This window comes from Chlamydotis macqueenii, chromosome 2 (assembly GCF_036417535.1).
Source record: "Chlamydotis macqueenii isolate bChlMac1 chromosome 2, bChlMac1.mat, whole genome shotgun sequence".
NCBI lineage: Eukaryota > Metazoa > Chordata > Aves > Otidiformes > Otididae > Chlamydotis > Chlamydotis macqueenii.
Genome location: NC_141557.1, coordinates 7,048,796 through 7,076,593, shown reverse-complemented (window position 1 = coordinate 7,076,593; position 27,798 = coordinate 7,048,796). Strand labels below are relative to the sequence as shown.

The 27,798-nt window shown below is 38.9% G+C and overlaps 1 protein-coding gene across 1 annotated transcript; it reads right to left on the bottom strand.

Annotated features, from left to right (window-relative positions):
* On the bottom strand, positions 1-27,607 carry ACTR3B (actin related protein 3B). The gene is made up of 12 exons (XM_086742051.1): positions 27,419-27,607; positions 19,202-19,257; positions 17,209-17,333; positions 15,995-16,105; positions 15,504-15,599; positions 15,241-15,348; positions 13,740-13,883; positions 12,969-13,142; positions 10,272-10,364; positions 2,647-2,772; positions 2,115-2,198; positions 1-951 (listed from the first exon to the last, which is right to left on the bottom strand). Exons 1-12 carry the CDS (start codon positions 27,460-27,462, stop codon positions 856-858), a joined length of 1,257 nt encoding a protein of 418 aa, XP_086598177.1. The 5' UTR covers positions 27,463-27,607; the 3' UTR covers positions 1-855.
* Positions 27,608-27,798: the final 191 nt, after the last annotated feature.

Sequence of the window (27,798 nt, the reverse complement as noted above, 5' to 3'; positions counted from 1 at the left end):
TAAAGATGTTAACAGCTTTTATTTCACTGGTGCAAGGCCCATGTGTCATCCACCACTCACCAACATCAAAACAAAACATCATCTTCTGTAAAACAGTTTCAGAAAATTCAAAACAAAGTAACAGTGGCTATAATAAACTTCATACAATACTGTAAATCACTTAGTTTGTGTCATCCAAACAAGAACAAATCAGTTTCTAGCATACATGGTGCGCTTTTTTTTTTTTGCCAAAAAAATACCAGCACAACTCCAATACATGCCTCACACCTGGAAATGCGTAACATCACTCCATGACATTGATAGCTGTTCGTGCTTAGAACTAGTCATCAATTCACCCTACCAATATCATTAAATACAAAATGATATGAAAAACCTACATTTACAAAGAACAGTCCCAATCCTGCAATCTAATCCATTTGGGCAGGTACCTGCATCCATTCCAATTCCCCTGAAGGCAATGTGGTATTTAGTGCTCCATTGCTAAAGACTTGATTGCAGAATTAGGGCACAAGTGGGAAAGGTATAAATCTTTCAACAAGCAGTAAAGCACTGCCTTGTTCTTCTAGATTCAGTTTCAGTAGTATTTGCATAACCTCCTAAACCAAGACTTACCTATTTTCAATTACCTCACATCTAGGAAGAAAGAAGGATAGGCTTTAAAGTAGTCAGCAGAGAAATGGCTTTTACCGAAATGACTTGGGGCTGGACGTTGTGCTTGAGTGCACAATGGTGATCCAAATGCTTCCAAGAGATAACCACATCTTGCTTCAGTATTTACAGTATCTGCTGCCTTCCTCTGCATTACATGAGTTTCTTCACCAGATCAGAGATCTTGTTTCATTAGACGAGCTTTATTTATGACATGACTCCAAAAACAGGATTATGACGACAAATACTAGGGCCATACTCTTCATAGTCTTTCTTGGTGTGACATACTTGGAAAAACTCTGGCTATGAAAATATAAAACAAATGCCCTCAAAAGTGTAAGAATATATCAAGCAGAAAAATCAACAAATAAACAAACACCTTAACATTTTTGTAGACTGCAGCTTTATAGAATCATAGAATCATAGAATGGTTAGGGTTGGAAGGGACCTTCAAAGGTCACCTAGTCCAACTCCCCTGCAAGGAGCAGGGACATTCCTGAGTAGGTCAGGTTGCTCAGAGCCTCATCCAGCCTGGCCTTGAACGTTTCCAGAGATGGGGCCTCCACCACCTTTCTGGCAACCTGTTCCAGTGTTCTATAACTTGCATCGTAAAAAATTTTTTCCTAATTTCTAATCTATTCCCCTCTATTTTAAAACCATTACCTCTTGTCCTATCACAACAGGCCCTACTAAACAGCCTTTCCCCATCTTTCTTGTAGGCCCCCTTGAGGTACTGGAAGACCGCTATCAGGTCTCCCCGGAGCCTCCTCTTCTCCAGGCTGAACAGCCCCAACTCTCTCAGCCTATCCTCAGAGGAGAGGTGCTCCAGCCCTTTTATCATCTTCGTGGCCCTCCTCTGGACCTTCTCCAACTGGTCCATGTCCTTCTTGTGTTGGGGGCTCCAGAACTGGACACAGTACTCCAGGTGGGGTCTCACCAGGGCAGAGTAGAGGGGGAGAATCACCTCCCTCGACCTGCTGGTCAATGATGTGGTACTACTTTTTTAACTAGAAATACTAGGATATGAATACAATTAATCAAGAGAAGTTTGTCTGGACAGAAGATTGCTTTTAAACACAGCAATAAGAAATGTCAATGTGGAGACAGGAATTGCTCCCATTTTCCTGTATTTGCTTCTGTCTTGGGTTTAAGACCATTCATTTGGATCCTGTATTCCCAAAGTCCTAATCTCTAGTGCTGACTTCAAGAATAAAGGGACCATATTGCCACTATCGTATAAAAACTACTTTAGAATTATGGCAAATCATTATATCCTTACCCAAGAAAAGCTCCCACTTGCCCTGTACAAATTAGACTGAGATAAAAGTTGTACAAGGATTCCAGAACATGACACAATTTAGGCTGTCACAATTAAAAGGTTTAAAACTTAGCACTCAGATCAAATATAGTCAGAAGACAATATGCAATTTAAAAAAAAATTCAGAACAATTTTGATAAAGACTTACTGTTGAAGCCAGCATGGAACCACCAAACCAAACTGCGTAACGCTGCATATGATGTGTTATCACTTGAACTTCAACTGGTTTGGGCTAAGAAAAACAGTTCATATTTAGTTGGTTTACATTTTCTGGCAAGACTTTTACAAACTGAAAATGCTCATACCCAGCCATCTTCACCTCTCCATTCAGATCGCTATCTCACACTTATTACTCAGTCTGCCATGTTCCCTAGGAGGCCAAGTCATAAAACTCTTCTCAATTAGTATGCTGAGAGACACAAGAGTTAGATCCTTCTTGCCTACTGCTAAGATTACATATTTCCTAGAAGGGAAACCAGAAATGTCCTTAGAGACTGCTCACAGCAACTTTAAGATTCCTGTAAAGGCACGTCATACATCGCAACGCCACCGACATGTTAAACAACACATAATGTACATTACTCATTTTCTAACACTGCATTTTCACCAGTGAGGTGAAAATTCTGAACTTTATTTCTCTCAGTACTCATGTAATCAATGCACTTGAAATTCTTACTTACTTTTATCCGACCACCACTGAGTTCCTCACTAAGTCGCAATCTTGCATCCACCACTCTTTTCAAATCCCTTTGCAGTCGTCGTCCAAAGTCCCTGAACATCGTGGATCCTCCTGAGAGGACCACATTCTGTACAGAAATTAAAGACACATTATTTAAATCCATCTTCAAGTAAGTTTCCCAAAAGTCAATACTGCAGAAGTGACTATTTGGATCTCAACATCATTAGGAAGCTGGCAAGCTACACAGAACATCTTAAGGATTGCTGAATTGCCGCAGGAGGTCCATGGTCCCCTACTTTATTTTTTCCCCCCTCTGAAGAAGAGTTTCATATAGAATATGTTATTACAAAAGAGAAGGATTCCATTAATGTGGTGAGCTAGTACCCTATGAGTGTAGAGCAACAGAAGCAAGACTCTACATCAAAAAGTTTCCCAGGGATGCTCATAGTAAGCAGTTTTAGCCCTGATATCAAAGAAGGCTCTAGCCTCATCATATCACTGTTAGTGTCTTTCCAAAAGCTGTGAAGTTATCTAGAACTCATTTTTATTTATTTTAAGAGTTAAACTTAGCAACCAACAAGTCCAATGATTTTTCAAAAGGTACCACACCTCCAAAGAGGACTGCAGTACAGAGAAAGAAAGGTACAATGCTTTTCACTTTTCTTGTCTACACCTGCTTGCCTGGTATTACTTAGTTTTCAGAGCAGAACCAAAAGCCTCTTAGCCTGCACTTGTACTTGGATTCTAAACGGGGGTTTTAGAATGTCTCATCCTAATTCTCATAATGTTGCAGGGTCATAGACTAATGCAGAAGCCATTTCAAATGTGGGGGCGATTCAAAACAGGAACCCTAGAACATAATATTGGTGGCAGCAAAAATGCATTTCATAACCAGAAAAAGTGAACTCTGTGACAAAATCACGTGTGCCCTTGCATACTGCTGCAACTGCAACCCAACGTGCCAATTAGTGCTCACTAAAACTACTCATGTGCCTTAGACATGTGTCCACACAGAACTCAACTGAGATCAAGAGTTCATTATACACAGGTAACAGTTTCTGACACTGCAGACCACGACTGTGCACATAATGAAAGGATCCCTGAACCACAGTTTTCAGTCAGGAAGCCCACACACAGATCTTAAGAGTCAAAGACATGCATAATAAGCATTCACACTTGCAGGGTGCAGAATAACTGCTTGGATTTTAAGGAACAGATAACAAGGAAAATGTTGTTCTTAACTTGTGAAGTGAGAAGAAAGCTGTTTGTTTATTCATGGGAAAAGAAAGAGTCTGCATATCGTAAAAAAACATTACAGTAGCAAAAACTCATTTTTTTCACAGCTTCACATTATCTACAGTAGGAAAGCATGTATAACAAGGCAGGTGTGCTTAAAAGAAAAGCACACATCCCCATAACATTTCTGAAACATTTCCCAGAAGAAAGAAAAAGCCAGAGAAGAGGAAAGGAGCCATATGGATAAGCAGAAGCCAGAAACCACAGTTGGTCCTAAAATTAAAGCAGAAGGGAGATTCCCCCCGCTCTCCTGATACACAAGAACATCTCTTCCTCTGCCTCAAAATGGTCACGTACTCCACGTGGGAAAAGAAAATTGCTAATGAGGAAAAAGACAACAACCAACCCTGAGTGATGAAATAGCGATTAAAAAGATGCCATCAGAAAATATTATCTGGAGATAATGAAGTTGGCAAAGACGATGAAAGCAATAATTCTAGTCAAAGCAAATTAAACTTCAAGTACAGTCCATAAAGTGGACAATGCTACCACTAAAAATAGATTTCAGAATACACCTGGGAATAATTGTTTGAATACATCCGAGACCAACTCACGCAACTACAGAGCTAACAGTAACATTGGGAGGATCTTTCATCATTCCAGGGCTAGAAGCTAAGAGGTTACACCTTCCTCAGCTTATGATTATTCAAGTACTTCCACACACTGAAAGAAATTTAACAATAATACTGGTCAAGGAGAACCAAAACACTAAAGTATATTGTTGAAAAGGTGAGTCATCTTATTATCACACATCTGGACAAGCCAGACCAAGCAGAATTTTGGATATAAGTAACTAGATGACACCAACTGCCATTAAAAGATGGTTAATTACACAGTTACATTTCCCCTGCTCCCTGCACTTTTTGTCAGCACTGGACCAAATCTGTGTTAACTCTTTAGTAGAAGACTGGTCACGTATGAGCTTCAGTAAGTTATCACAACTCAGCAGGTCATTCTTCTGCCAGGAGGTCAGAAGCCTGGTAGTCCTCACTCACAATGAAAGCAGAATCCATACACATTCCTCACCCCTCAAGCACCACACTCGCCTCTTACAAAGGACCCAAGGAAAGTGGGAAAAGACCATCAGATCAAAAAAACTCCCCAAAAATAAACAAACAAAAATAAATAAACAAAACAAACAAAAAAAAAAAACCAAGAAACCACCCCCCACAGCAAATACTTTCTGCAGAATAACTGAGTGTAACACAACATAGTAAATCCAGTAACCATACAACAAAAAATTTAACAGTGAACCATGCTAAATACGCCTGTGGAGAAAGCTTACTGGTGATGTTTGCGTTTTCAGCCTGCCTGGAAATTCTCTGGCTTCCCAGAAAATGACATCAAGGAAGTTAGGATTTAAATATCTGTTTCCAGCTGATTTCTTTAAACAAGATTTTTTCTGATCTTACTCTGCTCAAACACACTTCAGCTGGTTTAACAGCTCCAAGCAGACCACAGGTTTCACAACTAACACTGACTACCATACCATCTGACAGAAAAAAACTCCAGCTGATTTTTACTTTTACAGCTAAGTGGTTGAAAATTCAAGTTGTTTCAAAATAATGTGTTCCCTTAGAAGAGAGGGTTGAAGACCTTCCACACACCTGAAAAAGCTAACCACAAAAAGTAAATAAAGGCCATTTCCGGAAGGAAACTGAGGAGTGAACACCAATCATGCCAGAGGGCTGGCAGGAAGTTTCTCACTCCTCATTCATACCTTATGGACTCTAGGATATTTCTTTCCAAACCATTTCCGTTATTATACCTGTTAAGTGCAATGCTGCAGAGATATGAAGTTACCTATCAAAACAATCCAGTTACTGTAACAGAAATGTCTATTCAAATAAAGCTTACGTAAAAATTCCAAAAGGTTAAATTAGCTTCTGCAGGACTCAACGCTACCAAAGACAAGATGTTGAACTGGTCTGTGCACCTTCCTACTGCACTTTGTAACATGGTACAAGCACACTCTCAACTGGACACTTCAGACTTTGCAGCACCAAACTGAGAATCATTCACTGCTTTTCCGGTAAATACGAACTTCAACAGCACACTCCGGTTTCCCTTCCCTTCCAAATAATAGCTTATTTGTTTAACATGACACAATCACACCACCAGAGACACATAATGACAGCAATATACGACTGTTCATGACAACTATTATGGGTAAAAACTGGAAAGTTCACAAGCTGAAACCAAGCACTTCATGAGCAAGTGAATCAATTAAGCTACACGTCTCTTTTAATTTAGTTGAAATAGGGCAATATTTGCCAACACTGTGTGGAAAGCATAAGGAAAAATATTATACATATCAAACAACAAATATATTACAAAGAAGGAAATGTATTACGAGAAACACTATTTTTAAGTAAGTTTGACTTTTAATGATGAAGCGACAATTTGTTTCTTTAAAATCATTATTTTCATAATTCATTTAACAGCTTAAGTAACAACAAAAGATTTCAGCATGACTTATGGTCATGCTGTTCCACAGAAATACGCCTGCACTCAGACACAAAAGTAACCACAAAATACGGTGATGTATTGAGCTACTGTTAAACCAGCTAGCAGGGGTAATGTTATAAATTTAATTACAGCTGTGATAAGAATAAACATGGCTTCCACATGAGGTAGCAGGAATACCTTTCCTTTCCCACATTTTATCATTGGTGCCAATACAACACAGACCTAATGGCCTGGCAGCCTGTCCAGCCTTACCTTACCCACACAGCCTCTCCACTCTGCGCTTACTAGTTTTTAGCAAGCACTGTCATTTTGCTGAAGCATAGATAAGCCAGAGTCACAGCTGAACCCTATCCAGTCCTTTGCTCAGGAAGGGGAAAAACAAGAATAGAGTTGATACAGCAAATAACGGACACCGCACAGCAGTCCGACAGCGCCATCTACACACCACACAGGGCATGTGAAGCTGTTTTTACACAAAGTATTAACCACCGATTCAAGTTAGAAGTGATGTTACAGGGATGTTTACTACCCCTTTAGTCTCCTGCACCCCAGATCTCACCAGGCTTTGAGGATCGTTCGTTAAGAGTTGGGCAGTCAACAGTCAACAGTCCAAACCTTAATTGTATCAGTAAGCTCAAGTTCACCGTTGTCTATAATAGCTGCACACCCAGCTAAAAAGTCATCTTCTCTAAGGAAATAAGCCAATATATTTAAAATTCTGTCTCCATGCATCTGTGTTTCCACTGAAAACCCAGATGATTTATCTACAGCAAAACACTACACTTGCCAGTAGGCTACAGTTCCCACCTCATGCAACGTTTCCAGCCTGAGAAGCTACCTTGAAAATTTTGAGGTCAAGGATGCTACAACTTGATCCATCATTATTTGAATAACGATTATTTAAACATACTTGGCTATGATCTTTCAGAGACACTTCTGACAGAATTTACCTGATTTCAGACGTCACTCATCCTCAATTCTTTCATCTATTTGTGCCAAAAACACAGCAGAGAAAAAAGGTGAAAGAAATTGTGGGGACAACCAGTGACCCTACACTTACACCCTTTCTACTGGAAGAAGGCACAGACCTCAGAACTGCCAATACTGTTCTCATCTCCTGTTACCATCTAATCTTAAAGAGAAACTCTGCATGGGGAAAAAGGAACATGAACTGGAGTGTAGAGTAAGAGTGACAGGTTCTGAACCCGTTACCAAAACCAAAAATACCATTTATTAAAATATCAAGCAGTTTTTAGAACTTCAAAAAGCCTTTTGTCCACCCTTAAAGTTATAATACAGTTGGCTAGTGCATATAGTTAAATTCTCCTACTCTTTTTTGACACTAAGTGCCAAAACTCATACCCTCACTGACAAAGATTAGGACAAGTTTCAGAGTATTTCTAGGCTGAAAAGATATTTTTTTAAATAGCAACTAGTATTGAAAATAACCAACGCTAGTATCTGTTGTGGCTATACCAGCAGATGTTTCCCACTGATGCAAGCTTGCATTGTACTATACATTTGTATAAGTACAAGGAGTACAAGGAAAGGTTGTGGAACAATATTTTAAGAAAAAAGGAAGCTAAAGAATTCTAAAAAAAAAAAAAAAAAAAAAAAAAAAAGAGTAGATGGACTAGACACCACTCTTCCCAAAGGATGCCAAGGGTGATGCAATCCCTCACTGAGGGATCCAAAATTACTTCTCTCTCATTTCACTTGAGCACTCACTTTAAATTTCATTCAACTTTCTGAAGATTTAGGTTTGTAAAAGAAAGAAAAAATCTACCTTATTTCTTCAAGTTTCAATGCAAGTCCCCTTGTACCAAACCCAGCAGCCTACCTATTTTCTTCCATTTTAGCAAAAAGCAGCTCATGTCAAACAATCCAGAACTCTTAACTCTGTGTTAGAGACACAGAGAGACACAGAATAAGAATATAAATCAGTTCTCCCAAGCAATTATATTAAGATGGTGCAATCATGGGAATTAAGAGAGTGCATTGCTGGCAACCATTCCGCAATTAAAAAGACTTCATCATGTGCAAAAGAATGTTTGTACTTGATATTGAACAGCAACAAGCTACGGGATCTGATTGAAGAAGTCAGTTTTATGAAGGTCCTGCTGGGCCAAACATCAGCACAAGGTAAGATAACTAGCCTCATAAGAGAGATGTTGATCAGGCTGGGAAACATGGATATTGGCAATAAAACTAGAAAAGAGAAACACCACAGGACATAAAAAGATGGGTTGTGGAACAATGCTTCAAAGGCTACATACCACATATAATCTGCAAGAAGGGTACTTGCACGTATTTTCTGCATGAACACTGAGGAAGAATCCAAATACATTTGATGGAACTCAGCTCCAAGGCACAGAGCCCTGTCTGACCACCACACAGCACTGTGGGCAAGTGAAACTGATAAATCACAGAAACTAAGAGGAAGTATGAGTGGACTTCTGCACCTATACACTGTTTTAAATAATGAGAGCAGAGATGCTCACCCCTTTGCAGTGACCTTGCTGAAAGAAGACAGCAACTATTAGCATTAATAACTACTGACATCTATCAGTACATTCCATAGGTTATTGTGTAACACTGTTTTAATTAAGCAAGTATAACGAAAAACAGAAAACAGAAAAACAGAGTCTCAATCAGTGGCAAGCCAAGGCAAAGTTATTTGCCTGCTGATTACAGTGAGGAAAGAGTAACTTCACCTCAATTTTTCAACACCACTTTCCAGAAATCAGTACTAATTCCTACCCTAGGAAGCAATGAAGCTATTGCTCTTTGGCAGCTTTCAGGAGAAAAAGCACAGACCCTAAGCACAACCAGACACTAAAAGTTTCTTAAAACCTTCTGCAACATACGAAAGCTTGAAGCCCCTGAAGACATCCATTACAAAATTCACTCCACAAATGAGCTCGTTAAGTAGTTTAACTTCCCATTTTGACCTGCTCCACAGATTTGCTCGGAAGCACTATGTCTCATTCTAGATTACAGAGCGTGTTTACTACAGAAGTAGACTGCAAAATCTTAATAGTTACTAATTACCCTGAGATACAACTTAGTTGGAACTTAACACTCATTCTGAGGGAAACTTCTACCTTTTACATGAGCAAGCAAACCTCTCCACGCTATTTACTTTATGCTGTTATTTCCAGAAGGGCACTGCTGCTGCACAAGCAGAAAATAACCAGAAAGCACAGGATATGCTGCCAATACAGAGAGCACTTGCCATAGGCTACGCCTGTCAGCACCTTCCTTTTCATTGCTTAAAGAATCAGCGATTGAAACCACTCTCTGGACTATACCCTGGGCAAGTTTAAGCAGGCCTATTGTGTCCTTAAAGATTTTAAGTCTTCACATACTTTAATACTGGGTTCAATACCTGGCTAAAACAGCAGACAGCGGGCAGATGCAAGTCAAGACTATGAAAAAAAAAAAAAAAAAAGAAGTGTTTAAAACCACTGCTTAATAAAGTGGGAGGCAGAGTGGAGTGAGAGGGGTGAGACTATGACATAATCCTTAAAATGGGAAAAAGCCAAAGACCCTAATGCACAAGAATTCACATTACAAATGTCAGATACAAATAACATCCCTCTGCCTCAGGTCCTCTGGAATAATACTTACCTCTGTATCAAGCCAATGTTATAGATAACTCTTCTTTCAAGAATAGAAAGTAGCAATTTTCAAGTACTCTTCATTCATAAGTGGCACTTTGTTTAACTTGCACTTTATTTCTATTCAAAGTTCACATTTCTCATAGCGGGGGAAGTGGTAGATAGATATATGCTTCATTATTATGATGCTGATATTTAGACTTCAAATAAATTAAGTGAATCATATAACACAAGACCATACCTTATATAATGGACGCCGGACATCAATGGGACAGTTCTGTATAACTTCATCAACTACATCCGAAATGGATTCCATAAAATCAGGATTAGCAAACTAAAATGAAATAGAACAGGCATTAGATTTTTCATTCTAAGAACAGAGAAACAAAAAGGCATAAGTAAGCCTGCAGAGAGAGTTCGTAATCACAATTTTAAAAGGGGCAGGTGGGAATCAAAGTCAATACTACTCCTGCTCACCACTTATTCTACATTATAACAAACCCCCTTCTATACAAGGGAAATGAGGATTCCTTTTTCTGATGAGAAATTCAAATTATCTTCCTTGGTCACAAATCAACTGTTTACAATTTATGCGCTACGGACCTACTATTGCATGTGACATGAGTTTGAGTTCTCCTAAAATATTAAACATACTGTTAGTGCACAATGTGGTCCTGTCTTTCCTTTTAAGTGAAATCAAAAATACCAGTGCGCAAATCAGAATGTTCCCCTGTAAAAAGTTTTCTAACTCTACTAAAATACTTACATTAAATTCCCACCAAAAAGTCAGGTTCTCTAATATGTAAAAACGCATAAATACTCTAAGGTCTTGAGTGCAAGTCCCCATCATTGCAAACATCAATGCAGTGCTAATGTAAATCTTTGCACTTATAAATACTAGAAAGTCAGAGCTGCTAATGCTAGAAAACATTCCTGGACTAGGGGCAATTTTCCACGTAAAACTTAACATGAGCTTTAAAAAAACAGAACAGTTCATAACCTAGGTTTTGCCCTTTCAGAGATTAAACTTTGAGAAATTAAATGAATTATTGATACATAATAATATATTGTTATAGATATATTATTATATAACTTTAAAACTCTCCCAAAGGTGTAGAAACTATTTGGGATTCACATCCTAAACAAGATGAAGTATCTGACTGGATGAATAACAAAAGCCAAAATACAACAAGTATACATTGAACTGAAAGAGAAATTAGCAAAGGAAGTTGGCTTGGAGATCAGGAGCCGTAAGAATGATGTGAAAAATCCCCAAGAATTCAAGCTAATTTCCACAGTAAGAATTAATCATGCAAGAAGCTAAAACATGAAGCCACATAAATTAAAAAGAGAAGAAAGAAGCAGTGTTTCTTCACATGGAGAGTTCTTATCTGAATGAACTACAGCCTGAAAACTTCTCCTGAGCTTTCCATAAAGATCCTGATAAAACAGCAGGGCAAAAGGAATAAGTAGAAATGAGAGTTATGGCATTCAAAGCAGAATATAACACCCTCCCAGAACGGGGACAAGAGAACTGACATCTGAAACTGCAGTCTGCTTGCAAATGCCATATGATTGGAGAGTAACAAGTAAAATATCTGATTTTAAAAGTGGAGAAATCATCTGGGTAACTACAAACCCCAAAGCCTAACTTTAAGAGTATTAAAGACTTCAGAACAAATTTTGTAAGCTGGATACAAGACAGTTTATCAAAGGCAGCTTTTACCTAGCTAACTTGATACCCCTTGAAGTGAGGAGTTAATGAAGTCCAGCGAGAAATTCCCTTTGGATGCAGTACGTATCATCTAGAGTGTTTTTCTTGTCTAGAAAGTCAGTTCAGGTTGGGGTTTTTTTTCAATACAGAGCCAAGAAACTATCAAGAAATGAAGAAAATTGAAATTAGTCCTTTATTCTGTTCCTAAATGGCCTATGGAAAGAGAAGCTATTAAAATGATATCTGACATGGAATTCAATGCCTCTCTGTAAGATCACAGGGGTAAACAGCAGGGAGAACAAGCTATTTAGCCCAGAGGTTTAATGCTGGCACAATATCAGATGGCTACAAACTGACCACAAGAGATTGAGGCTGGAATTTAAACAAAAGGTGAGAGAATGAGGTTTTTTAATATTCTTCTGACAAGAGGAGGGTAGACAAAGGGAAATTTCACCAGTGTTAATGTGGATCTTGATTATATTTTTTAATAGTATTACAGGTTATGAATGGAGTGTGTAGGAATTGAGAGTACCTTCTCTGCTATGCTGTGACATATTAAAGCTTGACTCCTTCCTCTCCCACAATATCACAATATCCTGAAGCTCACTCAAACTGAACTACCAAAAACCAGACTAGGTACTGCAGTGTTTCCCAGAACCGTACATGTTATTTACAACCACACCAACAGAGATTTCAATGGACTTCCCTCAAGTACAAATTTAGCAGCCATGCTTTATCAATTGACTCAGTATCAAAAGCCAGTGTCCAAGATTTAGAATATTATCAACGCAATGCTACCATGCAGAGTAGTGCCCAAAGGGATTGGACACAGAATAAAGCAGTATAGTATATACAGTGTATATATAAAGTATATATATGAAGGCATATTGGTTTAAACCAATGCTGAAACAAAGAATGAAAATACTACATAAACTCTGTAAATTCAATGAATTTCTTCTAAAATTTTGATGGTCTTCACAGAAATAGAGAAAGACGTTTTAAACGTTACACGGGATGTTAGAAAAATAATTATCTGCTGTGCTCACGTTTTCCTACACTTCAGCTATCTGAGGCTGGACGTGGCTTGCAGCCAGGAGACTTACTGACACCTTCTTTCCACGTGATGGCGCACTGGCACCAAAAATGATGGTACCTCCCTGCCCCCATCTCTTCACTCGCATAGTGAAGTTTTCATAACTTAGCACTCCCTGTCCTTATTCTTACCTCAGGATGAAAGAAAATTTCAGGTCCAAGGAACCTTTCATAACCGACATCTATAACAAACTTGGTTTTGTTGATTGCATTGATGCCAGTATACTGTTTGATCCATTTTCGAGAATCTCCATCGTACTTGGCAAATTCTTTCACTATGTCAGGGCAAATATAACAGTATTTCTCCTGTTAAGAAATACCATGCATTAAAAAATGCCAGTACAATTATTCCATCACCGAATTCAAGTATAACACAACCAAAACCCAAAAATATGTGAGTATTCTTACAGATGGGGTTCTTCAACAGATGTTCTCACCCAAATGACTACCGGAGACTCAGTCCTACAAGATGATGCAGACGGCCTATTTGTTTCATTAAGATTGCACACTGACTCATCTAGATTAGTCTCTCTCAAAATGAAAACATCACAAACATTAGGTCTGTGATGATAAAGAAGTTCTCACTGCAAGATCAGACCCACACAATCACTCTAATGACATTATATACATCTGTTTTTTATTAAAAAACAAATTTTAAACAAATCTAAAGCTTAAAGTGCTAATTTAACCCACAGAACATATTCATTCCAAACAGTCTAGCATGAAGATTTTCTTCCTCTTTCTCCTTCCCCCGCACTTGATTGGATAAACCATCAGAAGCTTGTGTAATTACAACACACTGCCTACATTTCCATTTTTAAGAGAGCCACTGGCAACTTGTTAAAAGTCAAAAAATCAGCTCAAGACTTTTATTTATTTATTAAGAGATAAAGAAGGATGTACCTTTATGGCTTTTGCTGTCTCCAGAGATTGTTCAGGAGGGATTCCCACCTCCCTTTCCCTTAGGAGTTGTTGAATGAAGTAAGTAATATCTCTACCTGCAATAGGAATATGTTTGATGCAGCTTCCAATTACATAGCCTTCTGCCTACGTAGGAGGAGATGAAAAAAAAATATTTAGGGGAAAAACCTACTGTGTATCAATAATTAACAGCAAAACTAACATTCCTTTTTATAATTGTTTTGATTTTTAACTGAAAGTAAAATCTTGAAACTGTAAAATTACTATTAAAATGTGCAACCAACTGCAAAGTGGATACTATTTTTACTTAAAAGACTTTGATTACCAAATATAAACACATATTGATTATTTAATAGAGATACAAGTGATAGACAAAAAAAAAAATCTTGCACACATCTAGAAGACAAAACCTGGTCAGATAATTCCTTTTAGGAATGATCTGAAAAGCAAACATAATATAAACAGACCACTCGTGTCCTCTTTGAGAGTGAAATATTAACAGGAAAAAGTATAAAATTAATCAGAATTCTAAGTCTAGAAAAATCAAATAAGTAGTATGTAATAATAAGCACAACAGAGAACAAGAAATCTATTTGCTGAACTTTTTTCAGGAGGCATTTACTAAAGACACTGGTATTGTTGAGCCAACACTATTTCTTCCCTTTTTAAAAAAAAAAAAAAACAAAAACAAAAACAAAACAACACAACACATTTCAGAGTTTCCAATGGTAAATATGGGTTTTTAACCAGCATTTCTATATGAAGAAAATACTGAGAAGACCCCAGTAATATAAAAATGCAGGATGAAGTTAAAAGGAATCAAATTTTCATTTCTAAAATAACTGATCATTCAAGCATACTATATGCTTCAGAAATACACAAGACTACATCAACAGAACAGATGTCAGTATGCACAAATAATTCTATATTTTTAACATCCTAACATAATTAAGCCGTTTGAGACTGACCATGTATACGAACATGCATTTATACAAGCTTTAGTTTCCAGAGTTCACTAACTTCTAAAATCCAACAAAATCATACAAAAAGCACACATTGTCAGCTAAATTAACCAGTCCAAATGGCAGACATCACACAAGTTAGGACTTCTCTTGTCAGACATTGGTGGCATAAAGGAGATTCAAAACTGTGACAGGCATTAATATTAAACAGAACTGAGGCATCACAGTAACGGAAAACAAGGTTTTTACATAGAAACAGCCTTTAAAAGATGGACTGACAATTCCTTACTGCGATCTTCCTATAGTCCGCAAGCTAAATTAACTGCAGAAATAAGTTCACAGAATAAAATACATTATTTTCACAGCATTTGTAAGGGAGGAAAAAAAAATCCAAAACAACCAAGCAACACTAAAAACTTAAAAATAAAGTTTCACTTGACACTTCTTATTTAAATCTACAGTAAACAAACCCTATACTTGTCCAAACCACGGACAACTTTAAAATGCATCCTGCTACATACCACAGGAATTACATGGGTCACTCCATCACCACTGTCGATGACAATTCCAGTCAAAGTACGTTCTCCAACCTGCCGTGACGTCCAAGAGGCAGCTAAGGCCAACACTGCCTACATAAGAAAGAGTTTCTATTTAGAAGCAGCCACAGCGTAGTAATTTACAAACTCAGAAAATACTGTTTGAAACATTTCAGACATATGCATACAAAAGACTATACATACTGCAGCTACACTGTACATTCTAAGTATATTTTCACTTTGTTCACCTGAACAGCAATGTAAAGTCCTGGTATGTTAAATGATTCGAACATGATTTCTGCAAGATACTCTCTGTTTTCTGGTGTGTTCAGCGGAGGCTCTGTCTGGAAAAAAAAAAAAAAAGTTTTGAAAAAGCACTTGAATAAAGTCCTACCAGTTCACATATTGATTAGCTTTTTATGGTAATCAAACTTTTTAAATTCTCAGGGCACTCAAAATACAAAGTTTCAAACAGAATTTAGTTTAAACAAAGTGACTGAAGCTTTTTGAAAACAAAGTCCAACCTGCAGTAGCCTGCATCGCAAAATTAACAGAATTTAGTTATAATGCAGCTTTATAGATTACTTTCGTCCTTCCTCTCCTTCCATCCCCCCACTCCAGTTGCTGAAGAAACAGAAGACAAAAAGAGAAAAATCCTCCAACAGAGCTACTTGTGCTTGGAACATTATTTAGTTTTCCTCTTACAAAAATATTTTCTTACCCAGTCTCATTAACTCACCATTAAAAAATAGTGATCCTCAGGTTCAGCTCGTAGGTATTTAAAAATGACCTGCTCCATAAATCTCTCCATGAGGTCCCAGTCTTCAACAATACCATGTCGTATAGGCCACTGGAGCAAGAAAACTTGTCAACACTCTAGACCGTACAAGGATAAACAAACCCAGAAATAGGAACAGTCTAAGTCCCCAAACCCTTACACCTCCTGCAAGAATGAAATCACCTCATCTCATGGTTACCTTATCAAATCCTCCATTCTAATTTTAATTTAGAGGCACTATTTAGAGGCACTAAGTCCCCAAACCCTTACACCTCCTGCAAGAATGAAATCACCTCATCTCATGGTTACCTTATCAAATCCTCCATTCTAATTTTAATTTAGAGGCACTATTTAAAGTTATCTCCTACTCCCAGGTACTTCAAATTACGATTCTGTCTTGCAGGACTAGAAGTTAGAATCCAGACTCTATTCCTAATACTGCTACTGCTCTATTGCAGCACTGTGTTTTGATTTTATCATTTATATTTTACCATTTAATTTTATCATTTATAAAACTGAGAATCATACTTGGCTTCAATATGCCTTCCAATCTATAAAAAGAAATAAAGACCGTATAGGCTATATCTTTCTCAAGAAAAAAATCTGGCAGGAATGATGTTTACATTTTGATCAATGCTAAGAACATAACTGACATTTAAGTAATACAGTAGGACGTATAAAATATTATTTTTTCCACATAAGTCATAAGCCAGTAACATTTTGTAAGTACAAGAAGTCCTTTACCACGGTATGGAAAACATGATTCACAGAAAAGCTGCATTGAAGACAGCCCTCCACAAAACAATTAGGACATCCCCTGAAGCAAAAGTATCCAACACATTCCCCAGTTCACATGCCACATTAAGAGGATACACTTCTAGCAAGAATTTCAATATTCAGTGTTTATGACTATTTTAATAGCTGGTAATTTTGAAAACTGAACAGCTGCATGTATCAATGAGTTCAAGCACCAATCACACAGGACAGCAGTAGTAAAACCAACATTTTAAAGAAGGTAAAGCCATGATGAAATCATGCAGTTTTAAAAAGCAACAAAAAAAACTTTACAAAACGCAAATGTGTGTTTTAAATGGCTTTTAAAAAGGCCTACAATATTATATAACAATAAATATGTGAAACTCTGGAAAGACTTCTTAAAAACACTGAATGCTTACCTTTGTAGCATAGGTAGGTTTATCTATGGCTTCATCTCCTATGAAAAAGTCCAGATCATCAACACCTTTCATTACCCTCCTCTGAGCCTGGTCGCCTACTTTGGCTGATTCTCGGATTGCAATACCTTAAAATAAAACCCAAACAAATCAAAACAAAATTAAAACAGCTAAATATCAAGCAGTGAGTACTTATTTACCTAAGGAGTCTTCTCCAGAAATAAAAATTGGGATATAGAAAGCAGTTTCCAGCAAGCAGAAATGATGTAAGCAATCTATTGATAAGCCAATATAGCAGAGTTCATTCTCACTGCATCACGCAGGATTCTGGTCACCCAACCCCCATTAATGTAAATAACAAATCAGAGGGAAAAAAGAAATAATAATCTTTAAAATCCATTGTTACAGACTGCAGCAGTCACTAAACCTGTGCAAGTACAGCATTCCACGGGAGATACTCTTCAACTCAGTAAGCAACATGATTTTCCGAGTTTCAACTCTAGAATTAATAGAAAGAGCACAGGAGAAGGAGAAAATAAACTATCTGCTTCAGAAATAAGCACTGGAGTCATTATCCCCATTGATGAGGAGGAGAAAGTGGGGAGGGGAGAAATCAATTTGCAGCGCTGCAGAGAAATCTTTGGAGACACTTATGCTTCCTATTAGCAGGCTGCAACTATCACTAAAATTATTAGATGACGGCTGCTATAGGCAAGAAGATGAGACAGCAAAAAAAAAAAAACAATCTAGGTCAAGCTATAAATAAAAATGGAATAAAGTATTCTTAAAACATAACCGTATGTATATACAGATTTCTTTTAATAGGTCATAATCAGGATCTAAATAACATACAGTAGAAAATGCAGAGTAGATAGGCATCACCCACAAACACACCAAATACTATCAGCACCAAAAATTACTGACATACAAACAATTCTTTTGGAAACACATCTAAGCCCCAACAAGTTTACAGTTCTATAAAACAGGATTTATAAACAAATTCACAGGAAACTCTTGCTATCCCACTTCTTTAACATAAGGCATTTAAGTCTTTACCAGTGGTTTAGGTTTGAATTTTTTACAATACTTAAAACAGTAAAACTAGAACCAGTACTGCAGCTACATCTGGTAAAGACCATGCCCACCCCAACTCTTTGGCCCCCAGTTACCTTTATTATTTCCTTCTATTTATATCTTCTACTGTGAGTAGCTACAAGGCAGCCTAGATCCATTAATAAGTAGTTAATCGACAAAGTTCACAAAAAGTAAAAGGCAGTGTTTAACATAATTGCAGATAACCACGAGATAACAGATGCCATCATAAACACATAGTCAGTGCTACTATTTATAAATCCATAGAGAGAAATACATTTGAGAGAAACTATTAAAATGACAATTAAAATCAAGAACACCAGCAAGGTATAACATTTTAAACAAGTTTAACATATCAAAAAAACTAAGAGTAAATCTGCTCAACAGAAGTATGTTAAATGGGCAAAGCCATTTTAATCGGTAAACATACACAGGAAAAAAGAATCATCTTCTAATAGGAACAACTTTTTTGAATATTAAACTGTCTACAGTCCCAGACAATGTAAATAAGGCAGACACCACCTGCACTTTAGTACTTAATTTGATTGGAAGCCTTCCCCAGATTACCCAGGCAGTAACCATGGTGTCAGGTAGACAGGAGGTAAATTGCATTCTGTCTACTCAAGAGTCCTGGCAGAAAAATAATGGAGATAAAAAGGAAATTGGACAGGAATTCTCTTCATCTTTGTCATAGCAACCAAGAGCTGATTTAATGAGCAACAGTCCTAGCTAACTGCAAACAAGGAGTTCTGTTTAGCTACACTCTAGCTAAAGATGCTAACGCAATGAATACGGACAAGAGACGATGAAGGCTGAGTTGGGAGTCGGAAAGCACGTCATTGACTCAGGAAAGTGCTCAGTGATAGCAGTGTATATTAGAATTTAGAGGGACAAAATTACTCACATGATGGGATAATGAACTGAGGTTCTGTATTTCCTGCATAGCCAAGTTTTGTATACCTAGAAAAAGAATGATCACAAGGTCATTAGAGCAACTTAGATGTTAAAAAAAAAAAAAAAAAAAACCTTTCAACAAACTTTCAAGTCACTACACTTCTTGAAGTAAAGGCCAAACAATCATGTACCACATCTACGTTTTCTAGGTTATGCTTTCAAGTGTCATCCTGCTGAGAAGAAAACTCAGAAGTGGTAAATATTTTAGGTGTTATTTATTTTTCAGACACTTTCAGCTTACAAATTTTGGTAGTGTTTTTTCAAACTATGAAGTCCGAAAACTCAGCTCTTACTTCCTCCACCTTCTTGACTAGCTATGACAAGTTAGGCAGGCCACATTCCACCCTTTGGTAAAAAAAAGGTCTGTGCAGATCTTACCTTTCAGAAACCTACCATAACCAAAGGTGCTATTAGACTGCATATTTGTTTAATATTGTCAAATGCAGGAAAAAAAAAAACAACAGGGCGTCTTACATACAAACCACAGTTCGGAACTCTAGTTGCAATCCTGATACAACTCCCTTTCAGGCCTTGCACAAACCACTCAGTCACAGGTATAAACAGGTCGTGTGTGTAGTAACACGTACACACTACACCAAAGTAAGCGTGCACTGACAACCGTTTTAGAAATGGGCAGCAGATGGTGTAAAGCATTGTCCGTCTCTTTCAATATACGTTATGTCTACTTTAACAAGTAAAGGATCAACAGAAAAAAAGAAACTGTTAACTTGGGAAGTAAAAAAAGAAAAGGAAATCTCAAAAAAAAATCTAATATATACATATAGGTTTCACACAAAACCCAAAATATACATATAATATCCATTTTAACAACTAAAAGAACAAGAGAAAAAAATAAAGTGGTAACTTGGGGAAGCAAAAAAGGAAAGGAATTTTCACACAAAACCTAAAATCTCTGCATGGTAGTACAAACTGCAAGGTAGTTCAGATCTTTAGCAACTAGAAATAATTAACATCCCAGACTACGAAAAACAGCTCTAATTCCTATGGGGGAGGGGGAAACAACAACAATTTAGAAGCAGTTTCCAAAAAAAAAAAAACCAACAAAATGTATTGCATGGTTGCAGAGATTGAAGTCTTTCTTTTGTATCGCCGTTACACAGGAATAGAAGTACAATAATAGTATTCTTTGAGAGAAATTAACATGACTCACATCCATTTTTACCACCAAAACCTAAAGCACAACATTCTCAAATGAGACCAATCACAACCTAGGTCCTAAAGTGACTTTAGGATCTTTGCCTACGTTCTACTCTCAATATTTGCAAACAGTATTATGCCATCACTAAAGCAGAGGGTTACTTCTTCATTAACAGCTTAAACAGTAAGTTCCCCTTTATGCAGTATTTGGTATAAAACCACTCATTAGAAGTCATTTTGCTTGCATAAAGGAATTAAATCAAAACTGAATTAGCAATTACCTTGGAATTTCATATATTATATTTCAACATCTCTTCAAAGCTGTATCTTCAATAGACTTCAACTAACAGTCAGAAAAGCCATTTTCCCCAAGGCTAAAAAGACAAGGACTCTGTTTTGGGAGGCAGGGTTTGTCGTATTTTTAATCATCGTTTTATGGGTATATGCTTTCAGTCTACTTTTAAATGTTTATGCATACTTTCTGTTGCTCTTCAGAAAATATAATCAGGACATTAAATTAGACTGATTTGTAAAGAAGGCCATTACTAGTAAGAATTCTTTTTATGATTATCATTGCATAGTTTCTTCACATTTTAGAATGGGGCCTACCAAGGGAATATTGTTAAAACATAACAAGCAACAACAGGAGCTACGCTGGGATTTCAGATGCATTACAGGATATTTCCTCTGCGTTTCTCTCTCTGAAGTAGGTTTTGCTCAAATGCACACAGTGAGGACCAAGGAAGCCGTTGTTGGATTCAAGATACCTAGTTGTACAACTTAGAAATGGCAATCAGGCAGAAACCTCACGAAAATAGCCCTTCATGTCCCAGTGACAAAAACCAAAGTCAATATATACATATATGTACATATATCTAAGCATGTAAATACGTATATATACTTTTTATACAATTTTGTGTGTGTATTTACATATTAAAAAAAAAATTAAGGTTCCTGCAATATAACCACAACTCATTTCTTAAACTAAACCTTGGCCAAGAGGTAAGTTTGGTTTGCCGTCTTTTCCCCCTCCACACACAAGCTAAATTCACCCCCACTCACAGTACTAAGAAGAAAACACCCTCTAAAAGTCAACGTGGGCTATCAGTCTGCAACAGCTTTACCTTCCCTCTCCAGCAGGAATCAGATCCCTCTGCTACAGTAACTTAGAATGTGACCAAAAGCCTACAGCTCAATATTTTACCTATTTGGTTTGTCACTAGGTGAATGAATTCCAGTTAAAACTAGGGATAAGCTTATTTCTCAGCATCAGTGAAAAACAGCTCTCTTCAAAGAGCACATCTCACAGAACACAACATCTGGAAAGATTTCTTTTGCATGCCATTAACCCATGAAGTATTAATACTAGAACTATGAGAATAACTAAATTCTCAGTTCAATGTTGAAGCAAGGAAGGGGGGGGGGCGGGGGGAATCTATTTAGGATAAAACAAGAGACAGACTTGAACACATGGCCATATTTCAGGTGTTTTGACAAAAACTGATGGAAGGGAAACTCAGACTATTCTCAAAACCATTGAGGAAGTGAAGGAAGAGAAACAATGCGGTTGTGCTGCCCCTTCTTACCCAGTAGCCTATTCGTTTAGTAGATGGCAGACTTGGTCCCAGATCTTTCTTCTGCCCAGCAGGACTCAAGCACATTCCACCTTCCAGAGCCACACCCAAGAGTACATTAAAGCGTTTGGGTGACCCACTTCCAGGACCTCCTACAGAGACTGTTCCCTTTTATACAAGATATTTAAATATTCATCGACCTGAAAGGCTCTGGACTTAAACAGTCAGAGAGGTTACCTGGTCTCCAGTCCCTTCTCCAATTAATATTTAAGCATCTAAAAACATGGTTTTCCTTCTCCTGGGTTACAGCCTAGCAGAGTAATGGTAATACAATGTCTTGTGATCTGCAAATTACAGAGACAGCTGTAGGGAACGTGTAGATAATCAGTATTCCAACCTAATTCCATTAAAAGTAACAGATTTATTGCCAGTGAGGTAGGAACCTACTGGAAACTCTCCAAAATATGGGATACTGGAGACTGCATTAAAGATTAGTACAAAAATGATTCAATAGACTAAGGCTATTTTTCGCAAGGGGATTTGAAGGGTCTACTCATTAAAAAAAAAAAAAAAAAAAATCTGAAAATTACATACTGTTGAAACAAGCAGTTTCTAAAAATAAAGATCATTCTCTAGTTCATCCTGGCTTTCCCAGGTGATCAGTTAGTACACAAACTAGCTTCACTAGCTTTTGCTTGAGGAATGGTAAGTCCTAACCCCCTTCTTTTCTGAGGCCCTACCATGAAAAAAACAGAAAAACTTATGCAGAAAAATGACTGCAAAGATGTACAAATGGACCAAACTTGGAAGCAGATATTGCACCTTCAACCATTTTAAAGAGAGGAGATGTGTTTTGGAAAATTCTTATTAAAGCATGAGAATAACATAGTTTAGACATATTAAAATCTCAAACTCAAGCAGGTGCTTTATCCATTTCAAAATACAAGACATCCAATTTTCTCTCTGGACAAGTATACAAAAGAGCAAGGCCCAACTGTGAACATTTTAGCATTTCATCCATTTCTATTGCTTTTTGGTCCAGATATTCAAAACAATGGGTTAGATCCACAAAAAAAACCAAAAAAATAAAAAAACCCACAGCAAAATGCTTTAAGAAAGTCCTGTAAACAAGCAAAAAATAACCCTGTAAAGAGAACACTTTGACAGCTAAGATGCTAAATAACTAACAGTTATTCCTGCCAGAACACCTGTGATGCCATGCTGCCATAAACAGACCGTGCTAGCATCATTACAAACCTGCCTGAGAAACTCGCTACACAGGGTCTCCATGAAGATGTGCAAAGACACTTTCGAAATGAAGGACGATGTGATGAAGGAATGGGAATGAAGAAAGAAGGGATGAAGGAGGAAGTATCAAACAGGAAAAAAAAAAAATCTATTATGTCTGCTCAATTTACTGAAGAGCACCAGCAGCAACTATAGGAATAAAGTGTACGTTAGAGCCATTGCTTTTTTTTGAGACTCTAGCACTTTACAGGACTGAAGCCTGTGATTATAAACAACTGTTAATTAACCCAGGCTCCTCAGACCCAGAGCAGCAATTACAATAATGTCTGTTCACAAGTCTCACGTGTAAAGACCAGAGGTAATATTTGGCTAAAGCAACTCATGTAGAATCAGAAATAGAGTAAGAGGTGGAAAATGTAGCACATTCTGAGGTTCCAGCTGTTCTTAATAGCCCAGCAACACAACAAAAAAACACCCCAAGCTTCAAGTTCTAAAACAAGTCCAGCTCACTTCTCCCAGAAATCAAGTATTTACCTCTAAGCTCAACAGGAAGACTTTGCCAAATTAATTTTTCTTTAGTAAAAGAAAAATTGAGTGACTTCAATAAAATACACCCAAAATAGAAGTATTCCTCAGTGTCTGCAAATACACACACACACTGAAGAGGAGAGAGGTATTTAAAGACATCTTTGTTTCGCACACCCACCTACTAGCGTTCTGATGTCCCACAGCTAAATGCCAGTTAACAAAACTAGTTAGGAAGTTTAAAGCTACTGAAAACAGCAACACCAAGAAGGCCTGGTAGTCCTAACTAAAAATAGCATGCCCTTCTCCACAGAAAGACCGACAGCAATGTATAAACCGATCACGAGGAAAACCTCACGCAAATAAAATGAAGACGTAATGCATCAAAATTGAAGTAGGACAAGTAATTTGCAAATATTAATGTAAAAAGATTATAGCAAATTATTACCACTTCCTGTAAAATTTATGAATAAAGAGTGAACAGTTCAAGTCATCTGTTCAACAGAGAAAAGGAATGTTATCCGCTCCTGCTATGACGATACAGTGACCTTTCTCACCGAAGGTCTGTACCTATTTTCTATACACCTGTTGTGACTCTTTTTGAGAAATTCCAGCATTTTACAGTACAGAGGCCTATGGCTGCAAACAACAGTAAATTAAACCAGGCTCCTTACGCACAAAACAACAACAACAACAAAAAGAGTCTTTTCACAAACTTCTTAAATCCTCTTATAGGAAAAGAAGAGGGATTAGTGCCTGGACAAAGCACCTCATTCAGTAGCAGAGATGCAAGCAGAAAAGTGTATTTTATATACATAATGTTCCACAGTGCATGTCTGCATATACCTTTTCCTTTCCATTATGCTCTTCCAAGTTTTTCATCTGAAAGCCCTTTCATGAATAATTTGAATGAATTGTTTGAAGCTTGTAACCTAAAGTAGATTCATTCTAACAGTAAGAAGGTTTTCAGCCCACACAGAGGAAAATTCCAGAGACTGCGTATCAATGAGTCAAGTTACTTCTTCTGGCTGCTTTGGTTCAGATTCTTATTTCTTCTTGAATTCTGCAAAAACAACTTATTTCAAATTCAATAGTCTCATTGCTGAAAAGACTTCCACATTTCAGTGCCCGGCAGCAAAGCCAAGCAGAAGTCACATCAACAGAGACATCGTGTTGTCTCATAAGAATTAAGTTCGTTTGGAGGCGTGGAAATGCGAAGTCACATCATTTGGGGACTATCCGAATGCTTCCTGAAACAAACCGATACACACAGCCACACACAAAGACTCCACCGCTTTTTCCTCATGCAAGCACTAAATAGATTTTAGAAGTTCTAATTAAATTATTACTTCTCTGAAAAGACACAATAAACCATTCTCTGTCCTTACTCATTTCGTACAACTGTTGGTCAGCAGCATCTACTGCTAGTGCAACACTGGAATCACTCCACAAAATGAGAGCAAAAGAGGTCTTCTGCAAGAGATAGACATTGCATTTAATCCTTTTTCTGGATTTTGTAGTTTATACCATGGCCTTTTAAAGGATCCACCTAGAGCTCCCATTTCTCTCCTTGAAAAACTCTTAAAAATCATCGAGTAATATTCTTGTAATACCAACAGTTCTGTGGAGAACAGATATTTTAAATATCTTCAGCAAATAAATAGAAGGAACCTGGGAAACTCCCAAGGAATATCTAACGCACAGGCAAAATTACAAGCAAGATGGAACCCAATGTCTATTCTATTCCCAAAGTTTCCAGCTGTGGACTCCAATACTCCCCACTGAGGGGACAGAGCTCAGGTATAAACAGAAACAGGACAAGAGACTTCTGAAAGTTCTGCAACTGTTGAATAAAGACATATTTCAAAATACGAAACACCTTTTCAGGAGATGGTAGTATGAAATTACATCATTGGAAAGTGCTTCCTCTGGTTATCTGGAGTTTGGGGTTTTTTTTGTTTGGTTGGTTTGGGGTTTCTTTTAAGATGGCTCCATTCTGGAAGTTTTAAATGTAACTTCCCAAGCATTACATAAATTAAAACAGTGCTGCAAATTCCCTGCAAAGGAAAGGTCTATTACTGCAATAAATTGATGCAATCAATGACACTGAGGCACAGCCTGACAAGTGAAGTGTTTGGCTGAATTGTTACTCATGGACTGGTGTCTCATCTCCTCTCCTCAGAGCTGTCCATAACAGGAAAGCACAGGAAAGACATTGACCTGTTGGAGCAAGTCCAGAGGAGGGCCACAAAAATTATCAGAAGGATGGAGCACCTCTTCTATGAAGAAAGGCTGAGAGAGTTAGGGTTGTTCAGCCTGGAGAAGAGAATTGCAGCCTTTCAACACTTAAAGAGGGCTTATAAGAAAGATGAGGACAAACTTTCTACCAGGGCCTGCTGCGACAGGACAAGGGGTAATAGTCTTAAACTAAAGAAGAGTAGATTTAGACTAGGTATAAGGTGCCTCATTCAAGGGCAGGTTGGACGGGGTCTAAGCAACCTGATCTGGTTGAAGATGTCCCTGCTCCTTGCAGGGGGGCTGGACTAGATGACTTTTAAAGGTCCCTTCCAACCCAAACTATTCTATGACTCTATGATAAATTTTGGGCCAAAGGAAATATATTAGCAAGAACACACCACATATTCAGTATCACCTTAATTATAGCTCCCTCTCACACCTCCCAGTTCTGAGGCACAGCAGAACTGGTATATCCAATGGGTCTTCTCTAGCTACAGACAGGTAGGAAAGACCTGTTCCTGAAACACCTCCCCAGCACAGCCTCTGCAATTCAGATTCATTTTAGTCCTCAAAGATTTGAGCTACAAAAATTGTGGTTTGGCTAAATGCGGAATAAATCTCACACTGATGTGACAAAGGTGAAGAAGGGATGACCCAATGACCAAGAAACACCAGTAGTATAAGAGAGCCAGCTCCCATCTCGCTGCTGGCCGGAGGTAACACCTGGGAAGGTTCAAGAAGACGCACGTGTCAGCTAGAGGCCAGATGCAACCCAGCAAGGCCACTGCGGTCCCGGAGCTGTGCACGAAGGAGATGCTGCAGCCAAGCAAGCACACCTCACCTGCCTCTGGATCACAGTCAGTACCGGCTCACGGCTCCCAGGCAAAGCAAACATGTGTCCTCTGTCTCCAGGCAGTCATTTGAAATAAGCCGTCCCAAATTTTAGCATTTTAATTATGCGCTAGTTTAAAGTCAGAGAACATGAACAAAAATTGGACCCAAGAAGAGAGAAGGGCACATGGAGACACACCATCCCCAGAGCCACACGGACAGCCCGGGGCACACGGCAGGGGCACAGCAGGACTCCAAGCTCCCAATGGGGAGGAAGGGCAGGAGGAGGAGGAGGAGGAGGGTACTCGATGGAGGGCGGTGGGCAGCAGCAGCAGCCGCCCCAGCGGCACAGAGACTCGGTGGGGCGGGAGACCCCTCTCCCCAGGGGCGACAGGCCCCGAAGGGACCGGGACACACAGCAGGAGCCCGGACCCGTCGGAGGGGATGTGACTCCCCGCCGAGGGCCTTCCCGGCAGCGGGAGGCGGCTGGGGCGGGGGAGGGGGGCAGCGGCACGGCGGAGACACCCCCTCTCCCCCCCCGCTCCCCAGAAAGGGGCCTGGCAGCGCCGGTCCCACCCCCTCCCCGCACTCACCCGGTGCCTCCGTCTATCACGCAGGGGGGCAGGTAACTCGCCATGCTGGGGAGCCGGCACTGCGGGCCCTACGCCACCATCCAGGCGGCCGCCGCCGGCTCCCCCGGCCCGGCCCGGCCCGGCGCGGCCTCACTGCATCGGCGGCGGAGGGGCGGCGGGCACCATGCAGCCGCCTGTCAGCGCCGCCTGTCAGCGCCGCCCCCAGGGCGCATGCGCCGCCCGCCACCGCCACGTGACGCGGCCTCCGCCGCTGCTCGCCCCCGCCGCTCGCTGGGCTGCCATCTTGGGGGAGGGAGGCGCGGGGCTGCGGGGTCGGGGACGTGCTGCAGGCGGCTGTCCTCGGTGTCATGGGCTCTGGAGGCGGGCGGGGAAGCTTGTCA